At 40.0% G+C, this 14,201-nt stretch overlaps 1 protein-coding gene across 1 annotated transcript in view; it reads left to right on the forward strand.

Moving 5' to 3' along the window:
• LOC120545634 (WD repeat-containing protein 7) overlaps window positions 1-14,201 on the forward strand; it is a 151,384-nt gene that overhangs the window by 111,967 nt on the left and 25,216 nt on the right. Inside the window, exons 23-24 of the mRNA XM_039780167.1 lie at window positions 1,171-1,398; window positions 10,477-10,663. Of these exons, the coding sequence (XP_039636101.1) occupies window positions 1,171-1,398; window positions 10,477-10,663 (415 nt within the window). The remainder of the gene's footprint in view (window positions 1-1,170; window positions 1,399-10,476; window positions 10,664-14,201) is intronic.

Genomic DNA, 14,201 nt, shown 5'->3' on the forward strand with positions numbered 1-14,201 from the left:
ACACACAGGCACACGTCTCATTGTCCCGCTAAAAGCCTTTAGTCACAGTGCAAACACAGCTCTGGAAGGCTCTTGGACACGTGCAAATGGAAACCTTTGTTTGTGTGTGTGCGTGTGCATGTGCTGTGCTGTGCGTGCTGTGCGTGCATGTAATGGTTAATACCAGGACAATAGAAGTGTGCCTGTTCAGTTGTTATCGGCCCACTGGAGACTTACAGGCCTGCTGTTTTTTTAACCACCTTTCACCATGAAAAGGAAGAAAAGAAAGAAATGAGAACGGTGGTCCCCCACGCTCTCTCTATTCAGCTAAATCATCTCTTAAAGTAGGATGGAGAAAGAAGGAAAGAAATAAGCAGATGAGCAGTATCTTTAGACCTTTTAAAATAAACTGCAAATGTTCTTAACTTATCTACCTTTAGTAAGTCACCAAAATCAATAAAGTGTGTTGAAAGCAGCATTTACAGTTCAGATTTGTGTTTCAGGTCCTGCAGCTTTGCATTTTAATGATCTCTCCTTTTCATTTGATGGACATTATGTGGAGCTGTTGGCAGTTTTAGTGTTTTAACATTCATGGTTTTTCATATTTGCAGGAGGCACATTTGGGATATGACGCAAATCACAATGTTATGACTTTGTTGATTGAAAATATGTGAATTGGTTGTTGTTTGGTTGGGTGCATCAGCAGGGGCCAAACAGCAAATTCTGTGTGTTGGGACCCACTATCATGTTGTCTGGGATCTGCAATGGCTGTGGGGTGCTGAAGAAGCACAAAGGGGTCTCAAAATTTGGGATTGTGAGCATGAAAATTGTTTCTTGACTTTGGTAAATGATGATTTCCTCAAACTAAAATGTACTTTTATGTAACTTAAAGCAGATTATTTCAACTATGCAATACACAGGGATGTTTAATCATTAAGCTTAAAAGTTACTTTTTACTTGTAACAGGGTGACAAAATAATAGCTTTTTTTCAGAGCTTTCATCACCTCTCAGGGTCTTCATCAGTGAATGGAGTTTGCTCAGTTGACATGGAGCTCTCATCATGTGACTTACGTATAGAACTAAGTAACAAAATAAGTTCGGAACTTCCCGTTTTGAGAACAGGGTAAACACTGTTAAATCAACAGGAACCACCACAAGACACTTATTCTTTCTCTCTCTGTCTCTGCCAGGCTGTCTGTCCAACCTTCCACCAAACGCCAAGAAAATCTCCAACTCGTACGAGGAGCGCCGTAAACAAGCCACCGCCATCGTGCTGCTGGGGGTCATCGGGGCTGAGTTTGGCGCTGAGATCGAACCTCCAAAGGGTTCAGCACGGGCTCGAGCCGGCGGACAGGCGCCTGAGGGCTTCGGACTGACAAGTGGAGGGTCATCCAACTACTCACTGGCCAGACACACATGTATGTACAGAGACAACACACTCGTTGCCATGTTTGGATCATTCCTGTTATGCAGCAACATTTTTTTTCCTTCATGTGCTTGATTCTACCATTTTCACAATGCATGATGCCATACAATTATAAAATACTCAAAATAATCATTAATTTATTCAACTTAAATTATTGCCATGTTAAACTCTGTCTGATTGTATATAAAGAACTATAGTGAAGTCATTTTCCACCCTGTTAGTAGTAGTTTCTTGCCTTTCAAAATAAAAAAGACTACAATTCCATTTAGACCATTTTAAGGAAGTGACATGCTTTTTTTTGGAGGGAACACAAAGGAGCAAAGTAGGGTGAGCCTAATCTTTCAGTCTGTTTCATGATGTTAATCTGTTTGTCATAATCTTGAATGAAATCAATCTGAATCATTTACAATGACATAGAGACAAATTACAAAGACAAAAACAAAACAACAAAGAAAAGAAGCGACACCATCATACGAAAAATAGACACTAAAACTTTCTGAATTGGAAAAATGATTTGATAAATAAATTAGGATAATAAAGATACAAAATAAATTACAATTATGTAAAGCAATTACAAGTAGAAGTTTGCAGGTTTAAACCCAGATTTCTAAATGGTCCAAAAGGCACAAGTGAGTTGATTTTAAGGAAGTGCTGTAATTTGTTCCAGGAGTCAGGTGCACTAAAGTTATAAGCAGAAGGTAAGGCTAACTTAGCTCAAAATGTTCCACCCTGTTAGGTGTATAGACCAATATAAACCAGTCCCCCCCATAAAGATTGTTATTTGAGTGCATGAGATTGGCCAAAATGTTTTCCTGTTTTCATGTTAAACATGTCTCTTTTCTTATATATTGCAAAAATCATAAAAAATCGATCTGCAATGCTCTTCTTGCATTTCGACTGCATTTTACAAACAGGGATGTTTCGGCCATGTGTCAGTAAAAGGAGACGTACTATTTGCAAGTGAAGTCAGCGGTTGTGGGACAGAAAACAGTGGCAGAAGTGGCGCTGATACAGTTATTGATTTTCTTTCTTTGTAATCCTTTTTTCCTATAATTTGTTTCATCTTTTTAATGTCTTACTTGCACTATTGGGCTATATTCTGTATCTCCATTATTGCCAGACAGAGAAACCTTCTCGACCACCTTTTGGTTTCTTACCACTGATTGCTTTGTCTAGTCTTTGGGTTCGTGACCAGATAACATATTAGGTACCTGTGCATATATGTGTGGCCTCACAGGACTGCTACAGGACTACTTTGAACACATCTCTTACCTTCAGACAGATACTGAAATGTTCAGTGGTTTCTGTTTTGGTCCAGATTCATGATTTTTCCAAACTGAGCTGACAAAGTAGAAACTTCAGTGTTGGATTAGCGGTGAGGAGAGAGATGGGATTGATTTTCACCCTCCAAGCTTGACACCTTAAGGAGCTTGGCACTGACTTCCACACACACTCACGTACACACACGCTCACTGGGCCCAGCCTGTACCAAGCTGTGCCTGCAGCGTTGGACCTTGGTGGGCATCAAACCTGCACTAAGCAGAGCTGCTCTTCCATCCTGCTGCCCCTGAGCTCTGATTGGCTGCCTCAGGGGTCATCCACCCAGTGACAGAGCCTGTACTCTCACTGATAGACTGTGAAACGTGATGTTGGCCCTGTACACAGTGGTCATCTCACCTGTGTGGACTCACTGGACACACACACACACACACACACACACACACACACACACACACACACACACACACACACACACACACACACACACACACACACACACGATAAAAACAACTTATTGATCCCTTGGTAGAGCTCCACCCTTTTAAAACCTTTCACTAAACCATCTGACTTTTTGATCGTTTATGATACATTTTATTCACTTAACAGAATAAACCAAACTTCTCAACATCATTTGTGTTTAATGTTGTCTTAACATTAAGTAGTCACACTAGGTGTGGCCGGGTTAGCTGAGTTGGTAGCAGGCGCACATATATAGAGGTTTATTCCTCAACGCAGAAGGTCCTGCATGTCTTATCCCTCTCTCTCCCCTTTCATATCTAACTGTCCTATCTATTAAAGGCGGAAATGCCCAAAAAATAATCTTAAAATAAAAAAAGTAGTCACACTAGAACTTTGCCCAGATAAAAGACAATATAAAATTAGAAACAATTCATTTAAATCAGGAATCAAAGAATACATTAACAAGACTAAGACCCAATACATACCCCATACATTTTTCATTAAAAAAACAATAAGCCTCATGCGAGAACATTATTGTATTCTTATCTTAAGCCTTTTGCTGTTTACAGTGAGGTTTGCTCAAATCCAGCTCAACTGCACAAACTTGTTCATGAATAGGTGTGAGTTTGGGAAATTTGCCCATTTTCATATAAAGAAATATGTTCATATGTTCTGCTCCATTTATTGACAACTTTGATGTTTGGACATGACATTAGATGCCAGAAAGTCATGCTTGAGCAAAGCTGTCTGGGACTAAAATGTGAGGTGGTCAAGGCGATGTGACAGTCTTAGAGATGGACGAGAGAATACATTCATGAGACGTGATGCTACACTGTCAGGTGCTATCATAGAGGTTGTTCTCCTGGACAGTGACCTGCATAAAGACCTTGACTGTCACCATTTTCCTTGTAACTACTGAATTGTATAAGATATCGCCAATTGGCGGCCATGATGCACATCACGCTAATATCGTAAGCAGAATATAGATTTTAAATTTTATAAGGCTGTGCTTGCATTGTTGGAGCAACCTGCTCCTTTAACTGACCCCACAGAGTAGCTGAACCCTTTAAAACATGTTATTACTTAATAAAAAGCGTTTTTTTACAGATTGTCTGCGGACATTTGAGGAAATTTCTTTATTCTTTCTCCACTGTTCCTTTCTCATGTGTTATTATGCTGCTTTTTTTCCTGCCCCTTCCTCTGTTGTATCCTTCTTTTCTTTTTACTCTGTTCTTTTTCCAGCTCTCATTCAGTCAGATGTTTTTCTCCCTCCTTCCACTCTCCATCTCCCCCTTCTTCTCTCTCTCTCCTCTTATAAAATTGAAAGATGGATCGTTGTTGTTGGCGTACTGCGCTGTGTGTGTGTGTGTGATGAATGAGAGCTGTCCACCCAGAGAGTGGGAAGGTACAGTAGTCTATGCAGCGGAGTATAGATTGATGTTTTCATATGGCGAAGGGGGAAATGTAGGGAAAATTGAGGGGGAGATTGAGCTTAAGGAAGGACAGAAGGACAGATGGACAGATGAAGACAGAGGAAAGGGAGGATGTGATTGGACAGGATAAAAGAGACAAACTGTACATCTGTGTATCATCTCTGGACAATAATGCTCGCAGTAAATGTCAAAATACCTTGAGTGCCCTCTGAGGCCTATTCACCGTGAACGGTGGCATTTTAAAACATTCATGAGAGCAGATTGGAAATTGAGTTTTATTTTGTACTGTAGAAAATAGAACAGGGACAAGCAGGTGATGGAAACTAAACATTGTTTGAGGTTTGCCGAGCGCTCTTTTAATGACACCATCTCATTGCGCCCTACTCTCTGGAGAATTAGCACCACCAACTGATTATCTTGCTCTACTCCTAATATTAGTGCAACAGTAGTGCAGGGAAACACACATTAATTTCCGTTTTGGATTAATTGTCAGGAAATTCATCTAAAATTTGCTCTAAATTTTGATCAAAACTTATCTACAGTCATTTTGGGGCAGTCAGACACCATTGCTAGGGTTGGCTACTGTTCACATTTTTTCCGGTACCTGAAATTCAGTTCCTGTACCCAACGGTATTTTCCCTCTGTAATAACAAAAGATGTAGTTCAGTTGTACAAATAATTCCACACCTATTTATCCTATTTACTTGGAACATTTTGTTATTTATTTAGAAGATTTTACACTCCACACAACATAAAACCCCTTCCTCTCCCCTGCCAAACCAGTGGTGAAAAGTAGTCAGCCACTGTGGTACATGGACATAAACTAATCCCCTGGTGGCACATGCCACTCACTACAGCGGTATTTGCCAGTGGCTGATGGCATGCCACTGTGGTACAGCGGAATAAACCGTTCCCCTGGCAGCACATGCTGCTCACTACACCGACCTGTGCCGGTCGTCAGAATGGCATGCCGCTTGTGTTCTCACTGTTTAACCGTAGGTGGAAGTGGTAACGTTGTTTTAACGTGAATCGGTCCTCGGTAGTACCGACGTAATTCGGTAGGTACCCAAAAAAGTACAGAGTTCGGTAACGTTACCCAACCCCAGCCATTGCTGGCTGAGAGGTTTCTGAACATATATTCTTAAAGTAACCAAGTACCTCAAATTAACCAATTAGCCATATAATCTAAGCAGTGGTTAATATGTTTGTCATCATGGCAGTGAAAAGTGCAAATCATTTTATTTATTTTTTCAAGACTTTTCTGATTTCTCATTTTATCGATTTTGGTTAGCAAATATTTGTTGTGATGTTTTACTTGTTTTGGGTTTTGTTTTTGTCCATAGTTGTGATCAGCAACTTTTTAGGGTTAGTATTTTGTTAGCAACATTTCCGGCTTTTAGGTAGTTAGCTAAATCCTGGCAATCCAATATTTTAAATGATTAATGATTAGCAAATAATGAAACCTAGTAATGGTAACAGTAGCTTAATCTTGAACTGACCATAGATTACTTGGATATTTTTTTAATAACTTCTTAAACATTTCAGTATAGCTGCATTTTGGACTTAACTTTGGCTAGCAAAACTTGAGGTTTAAGTACCTTGTCACACCCGAAATTGGCACAGTGAAATTTGTGCGTCCTCCCAAAATAGGTGAAGGTGCTTGAAGCTTGATGTACAGTAGAGACTTCTTGCAGTGCTAGTTGGCGAACTGCTGCAGCTGGTGATCTAACTGCTAACATGCTAGTTAGCTAGGATTATGCTAATGGTAGACAGTACAATAGTCAGCCAAAGCTAGCCAATTTGCTAGCTGCCAGTTAGTGGTGGAGTTTTACACAGGTATTCTTTATGTATGCTGTGGTTGTTGACCAAATACTACTTTTCTAGTTTTTAACCTATAGATATTCATGATAGACACAGCATCTCTCGTTCTCACTCAAACTCAGACTCTTATTCTTTTTAATTCTTTCTCTCTCCCTTTCCCTGCACTGAGTCCGATCCGGCTCTCATCTACTAATCAAGTCCCCAGCATTGATTTACCTTCACCTCTCATTTATGCTCAAACAGAGGAAGAGAGGTGGGGGGGGTAGAAAGCCCGTTAGTGGTCGACTCGGCCTGGTAAACTTTAGACATCACCAATCTGTCACTATCTCACAATCCCTACTCCCTCCCTCCCTCCTTTATTCCTCCCTACTTCCTTCCTTCCTTCCTTCTTTCTTTCCTTCCTTCCTCCCCCTCTTCCTCCTGCTCTAATCACCCTCTCTGTGTTAATGTGACATGTTTACTGCTCTAACTAACAGCTCATTATAGCCAGCTGATGCTTTGTCAATAGCTATTGGTTAATTCGGGTCTGAGACTGCCTTTAAACAAAGATGTCCGCTTTGAGAAATGGACCCGAGTCCTTTACGTGTCTCACTTCCGGCTCACTGACTAGAGGGGAGGGGTTGTAAATTTGAATTTCGATCTGGACAATTACAGCACTGATTGTTACTGGCATCTTTAACAGTCCAGGACAAAAAATAATAGAGGCTTTTATGTGCAAATGTGGGTGTCAGGTTCATTACACACACACACACACACACACACACACACACACACACACACACACACACACACACACACACACACACACACACACACACACACACACTGTGGTGGCAAATTTTATTTTAACCATTTGTTTAATGATATTAACCATTGGTTTAATGATTGTTTTATAACGCCACAAGATTTAGCTTCTTCATGTGTAGATTCAAAAGGCTCCAAGTGAAATAGTTGGCAACCGTGAACTATAGCCCAGTAGAATTATTTAGTTTTACTAGTTTGAACCTTCTCACATTGTTGGCTTTTTTAGCAGACGAAGTCGAGAAGGCCACAAACCGTGTCTCCTTCTGCCTCCTGAGATAAACTGTTGTTTAGGCTAATGAAAAGAACAGGAGCAGAGGGGAAGGTGATCAACTATGGCCATGCTAGAAGATACATTTAGAGGGGTGGCTTAACAGAGGTTTTCACTATATGATGTGTGGATGTTTAGACTTTAGGTTAGAAAGACATTTTCAGTTGTGGTGCGTGTACCTTTGAAACTGTGTTTTCTCGTTTTTCTGCAAATGTAAATAAATACTCAAACAGTCGTTATTCATTTTGATCATTGATATTTCTAAACGCTGCTGCTTCATAGGAAAACTTCCACGACAACACACACACACACACACACACACACACACACACACACACACACACACACACACACACACACACACACACACACACACACACCTGCCCACCCACAGTCACTGTCACTGCTCACAGCGTTGAACTTTGACCTCATAACCTCTGAGGCCTGTTCTGTGATGGGGGGGGGGGGAGTCCGCTGGTTGACTGTGTGAAGAGCACATACACACACATTAACAATGTCAGGGGTTTAAATTTGACTGATGACCTCTTGCCCCATGACCCCCAAATTATAATGCCATCCCATCCTCCCACACAGTCACCTACACAGTTTATTTATTGATTATCAGTTTATTTGAAACTAATGTTAAATTGATTTCCTATCACTAGAAGAACGGCAAAGTTTGAAAATGGCATTTATCATATTCTATACTACACAGATGTTGCACGTTGCACATTTAGGCCTCATTATTTAGACCATTATTTTTTCTTTTTATATTTTAAGAAAGATCCTGGGAACATATTTGTTTGAATTTTTCAAAGAAAAAGGCTGGTGTTCTCTATTTGTTTTAATTTCAGCAAATAAAAAAAAAAAAAGACCAAAACAACGCGTTTCAGTATTTTCTAACTGCCTTATCCTGTCTGAGGCTCTCAGCCTGAATTCTTTTCTTTTTCTGTTTATTGATTCTGCCCCAGTATCAGCCCTAACCACAAAATATAATGTAAAAAATAAAATCTCCTACTGCTTCCTTTTAACTGGCTAATAGTGATGTTTGCTTATGTAGGTCAATGACTGTAGAGGTATCAGTATTTCACCAGTTAAAACTCTTTGTAGTTAAAAATAATAATAGTAAAACCTTTATTTGTATATCAATAGTATCAACAGAAAAAACAAAGGCACATTCAAAACAATACACATATATACACATCATTGTAATAGTGAAAATAGAAGATGGGAAACTCCCAGGCTATTTGATACTAAATGGAATCAAACTGGTGCATTTCAAGAGAGTTAAGTGGAAAAAGCATACAGGAATGGTATAATGATTTGTACTAATACCGGTAACTAAGTGGAGGTCAAAATTCATTCAACCCTACATCACTGCAGATATTTTTAGTCCACTGTTTGTATGTATATTGATGTGTGTAACAAAAACTTGATTGATTCAAGCGCTTACTGGTGTTTGCTCACTATGTTGATCGCCAGCTAAGGGTCAGAGTTCACCAACCTATCACTGATTAAGTCACAACACGCTATCAACACGCCCATCCTGCATGTTTGACTCTGTGTTTTTGCAAACAGCTACAACATAGCTGCTAACAATGTTAGCGCAGAGATGTCCATCTATGTCACCCATAACAACGTAGCACAATGATGCTAACACAGTTAGCGCTCTATCTGTCGTTGCCGGTATATATTATAACAGTCGTACCCAGCAATGCTAACATGGTTAGCCTCTAGCTATATCTTTCATAGCCCCATCCATATGCTGTGTCTGTGTAGATATAAACCAATAAGGAAGGGGGGTTTGCCATTTAAGGCGGGTTGATGATTAAATGCCAGGAGATCCAGATGATGACATTAGCTCTGTGTGTCTGGAGACTGGAGGACCTTAAGAGCCACCACAGGATTATAAATACTTATAGTAAATGATCTCTTTTATATTATCTGTTTCTTCATATTAGGACTGTTTTAGCATTTACATTTCAAATAAAAATACAATGAAACTGAAGCAGTAGAAGAAGAAAAGAAAAAGTATGCTACAGCAATACAACGCAGTTGCAGTCCAGAATATTCTGCATGTACATCACTCACTTTGAATACATAAATAGAAGACCAGTTCATGTATGATAACTAAGCATATTTATATGCATGGGATTTTCTGCTAAAAACTCTGGACCGTGTGTGTGTGTGCATGCGTGTGTGGGAGGAGGGGGGTATTTTCAGGAGCCTTAATGGTCAGTCTGTCCCCACAGAGACTGGCTCAAATGTCAGGTCAGCTATGATGTGACCTCCATATGAGCGCTGTCTTTATCGTGTGTGTGTGTGTGTGTGTGTGTGTGTGTGTGTGTGTGTGTGTGTGTGTGTGTGTGTGTGTGTGTGTGTGTGTGTGTGTGTGTGTGTGTGTGTGTGTGTGTGTGTGTGTGTGTGTGTGTGTGCCAATGTTAAATCTTTTACCAGAACCTCATTTGAAATATTTTATATTATTTCTTTAAGTTATGATTTCTTCATGAAAATTGCATGTTTACAGCCAGGTTGCTGCAGTGAGCAGGGCTGCGACTTGCTGATACGGTCAGGTTTTTAACCATAATCTGTTAAAAAAAGTTTCGAGAATGCAATATAGGCTAACCCTCTGGTGCATTTACATTTATGGTAGTGTTCAATGTGTACTGTCCAATATAATTAAACGCATAATTGCAGATTTAATGTCCTATTTCAGAAAAGATCATGAAAATGGAAAATAAGAGGCATGATGGTGGCTGATACAGTTGCAGTGTCTCAAATTTGAATGTATCCTTCTTTATCACATTTTAATTATCTTTTGGTCGTAATATAATACACTCCTGCAACATAAGGAGAGAAATAAATTGTGAAATGAAATGATTAAGTCACATAAAATGTGCTGTAGCATTAGATTCAACCTCCAACAGTGCTACCGCGTACGTAGTAACATCAAGCTCCCGACTATTTGGCTTTACACTGATTCTACCGTTTCTACCGTTTGAAGGTAAGGCGCTGACCTTCCTGCTGCTGCAGCCCCCCAGCCCCAAGCTGCCTCCCCACAGCACCATCCGCCGCACCGCCATCGATCTGATTGGCCGAGGCTTCACCGTGTGGGAGCCGTATATGGACGTGTCAGCGGTGCTCATGGGGCTGCTGGAGCTCTGTGCTGACGCCGAGAAGCAGCTGGCCAAGTGAGTCCACGGCCACACACACACACACACAAACTAAAATGTTATTCATAAATTACTAACATTATCTATTCAAAATTCTAAAATAGATAAACACTGTACATAGATATATAAAATAAGAGGACCTGAGGAAATGTATGTTAGAAATCAGAATTTTGTAGGTGGAAGTAAACTAACAGTGGCATCTCTATACGTTATCCAATATTTTGTAATGTGTGTAGAAAGTTTTCCTTTTTAACTGCCAAGAAATACTGTATGTCCAAGAAATCCTGCAGGGTGTGCTATATGTTGAAATATAGTCAACAAATGCCACTTAAACAATAAGAAAGAGCTTGAGAAATGACTTGAGACACTGTGTATCTCAGCGGTTCTGTATTCTCAGTTTCTCTTCAGGAACTGATTGGTTTATTTATTGTTAGTGTCTGTCTGTTCGACTGCTCAGTCTTCCCTCTCAGATTCCAGAGTACAGACAACAGCCTGCCTATAGATATAAACACAACACACACACACACACACACACACACACACACAATTATACAGCCGACACACTGAGATATGGAAGCCAGGCTGTAATCTGATTGCAGGGCATTATGATGATGTAACGATGTCTGCGTTGCTCAGACATGTTAGTCCTCTGTCTGTGTGCATGTGTGTTTGTTTGTGTTCATGTGGTATCATGAAACCAGCCAAACTAGTGGTCAGATTGTTAAGTAATTTCCTTCTCCTTAGAGTGTGAACCCTTTAGATTGTTGTCCTATCCTAAACTAAAGATAGAGATATGTTTATGTGCTGACAGAGAACCCAGGCACAAGCCAGTCGGCAGCCTAGACCGGTGTCGACACAACTGTAATCATAGCCTACCTATCGCCCATATTCCAATTTGTTCTGTGGGATGTCCGTGTAAGGGCAGACTTTAGGTTGATTTATCTGATCATATATGACTTACATCAGATGACTTACTGAGATGACCCAGTCAGAAGTTGGTGTTAGACCACAGATGTTGACAGCAGCAGTCTGCTTTGCCTCCTGAACCATCAACATCACATCCAGCAGAGAGCAGGTCAAAGGTTATGGCTGCCTTCAAACAGTCCTAGTGAGGTTGTGGTTAAGCTAATGTAGCATTTTGTATGAGGTCAGAGGTCACAGAGAAAGTAATTCAGTCGCATCTTCTCATGTTTGGTACAAAGAATTGTGTTGTGTGTTGTGTCTTCCTCTCTAAAATCTTACTGGCCAACATAAGTTGATCCTATTAGAGCTGAAACTCGAGCTGGGTCAGTCTGGTTAAATGAGTATAAATATGTCTGCTGCCACTGTGTGTGTGTAGAAGAGTAAACAACACAATCCAATGTTAGTGGAACAGAAAGTGAGCAGAATTTGAACGGACTCTGACTTAAAGATTCTCACAAAATATTAAACATAAGGAACAGTCTGGACACATTGGAGTTGGGAGTTGCATACAGTAAGTTCTGTTAAAAACAATTGGTGGTGGATTTGTTTGACCATTCATCATCCATCTGTGTAATTCCACCTGAAATGCTACACAATTACTACAACTAACAATAATAATGGCAATAATGTTAAAATCAATGTTTAGTTTAGGAATAGTGATGAGTGCTGGTTACATTAAATCATCAATTGATAATGTTGATAAACTGATTGGGGTGGCTTTATTGTTTATTTTTAAATGAATAACTTATAACAGTTATGTCAGTTGATTATAATGATCACGCATGAGTCAGAGATGACTCACACTGCTTTATTAAGTAGTATTTTAGGGGCACCACAACAGCATACAAAGTCAATGGAAAGATGCGAGTGATCTTTGATTCAGTATTCAAAATGTCAATAAAACATGTAAGTAAAAACATACTTCATGTCTATTTTCACACAATTGGTTTAAAGAAATGCAAACAACCAAGGACGTTTTTCTATCTTATCTCAGAATGTATGTGTGGTGTAGCCATACCTTACGCCACAGCGCTGTGGATCGGGCAATGCGAGACAAAGCATCCAGTGAATTAGTCAGTAATATCCAGTTATTCAATTGGTCAGTCAACTATCTGATGTGTCAGTATCCCAGCCAGCCAACAAACCATCCATTCAGTAAATAACTGAGAAAACCCATCATCCTCTAAACCTTTTATCCAACCAACCAGTAAAAGTCAGTCAGTGAATAAGTAATCTCTATAAACTGATGTCTGCATAGGAATGCAGAATCCGTAGGCAACGGGACAAGATTTTGGTATCGGAAGCGTTCTGGTTTCCATTTGTAGTCTAAGTAATATTGACTACTGATCAATCACATTTGAGCGGGCTTTGGTTACATGCAGGTAAACAGTCCTTGGAAGTAAAAAAGGTGGAACACATTGGCCAAAATGCAATCCTGAAACTTGGCCCGGATATCTAATGGCCCTTGATCGATGTGTTTATAATACAAGAAGAACAACAAAGCAAGTACAAAACACACATACTGTACAATGGCACCACGCATTCTCATGAGCAGGTTTGTATGATGTCTTACGAAACTGTGAGCCGGGTACCGGTCATTGTGAGGTGACGGCCGTGACAGCCTGAATGCCAACATGCTGCTTTTTTTTTTTTTTACTTTAACAGCAACCTTACCGTGTGCTGCAATCAGGTTTCTCCGCAGCGCTCACTGCGGTCTTAGAGAGCAATGGCAATTCCCGCAAGTACGACCGTTACTGGGAATAATTTTTGCGGACAGTGTGCATGCAGCCATAGAGCAGATGGCGAGTGGGTTGCCACAGGCACCATACTGAGTCATTGAACCATTGAGGGTCAAGCCAGCCATTGAACCAGTCAGTAAAAAAACACATCCAGTTTACTCAGAAACTCTGACAAAACCAGTTAGTCCCAGTAATAATATCCCAGTTAGAGCAACACAGTGACGTGGAATAAAACCTGTGTTAGGGGTCTCTCCACACTTCCATCATGACGCAGGTCGGATCCTGCCTGGCTTTGGCGAAGTGGCATGTTTGTCCAGAATGGATATCTATTCATTTATACCAGCTTTTATTAATTTTACCTAATTTTCACCTTGCTATTATTTTATATTTCTTTTAAAAAAATGACGTTCTTGGTGTATGGCTTTGTATATCTTAAAATTGTTTCCATTATTATCAACCTGTTTTTGTTACTAGTATGTGTATCTTCATCTCTTTAGGATTTTCTCATTGTGTTGTTTTTTCGCTCATTGTGTGTCCTATTTTTAATACCCGTGCTATTGATTTGTTTCTTTTGTACAGCTTGAGTGCACAGAACGCTTCGGTAAACCTCTTATACTTCCATGCGTGCATCCCGCGGTAATGAAAAAAACAACAACACTGTATCGCACTGTATGCTATTTCCATACTGCGTAGTAGCCCACTGACCCTGATGTTATGACTTCAGGAAAAGAGCATGTGAGACAAATTTAAACATGAGGTGCCAAATGATCTGCATTTTGTTGTAGTTAAGTTGTAGTTATAGTTTTTTTTTGTGCATTTCTACAGCACCCCTGACAAAGACAGACAGCACCCCG

The sequence above is a fragment of the Perca fluviatilis genome, chromosome 17 (assembly GCF_010015445.1).
Source record: "Perca fluviatilis chromosome 17, GENO_Pfluv_1.0, whole genome shotgun sequence".
Lineage (NCBI taxonomy): Eukaryota > Metazoa > Chordata > Actinopteri > Perciformes > Percidae > Perca > Perca fluviatilis.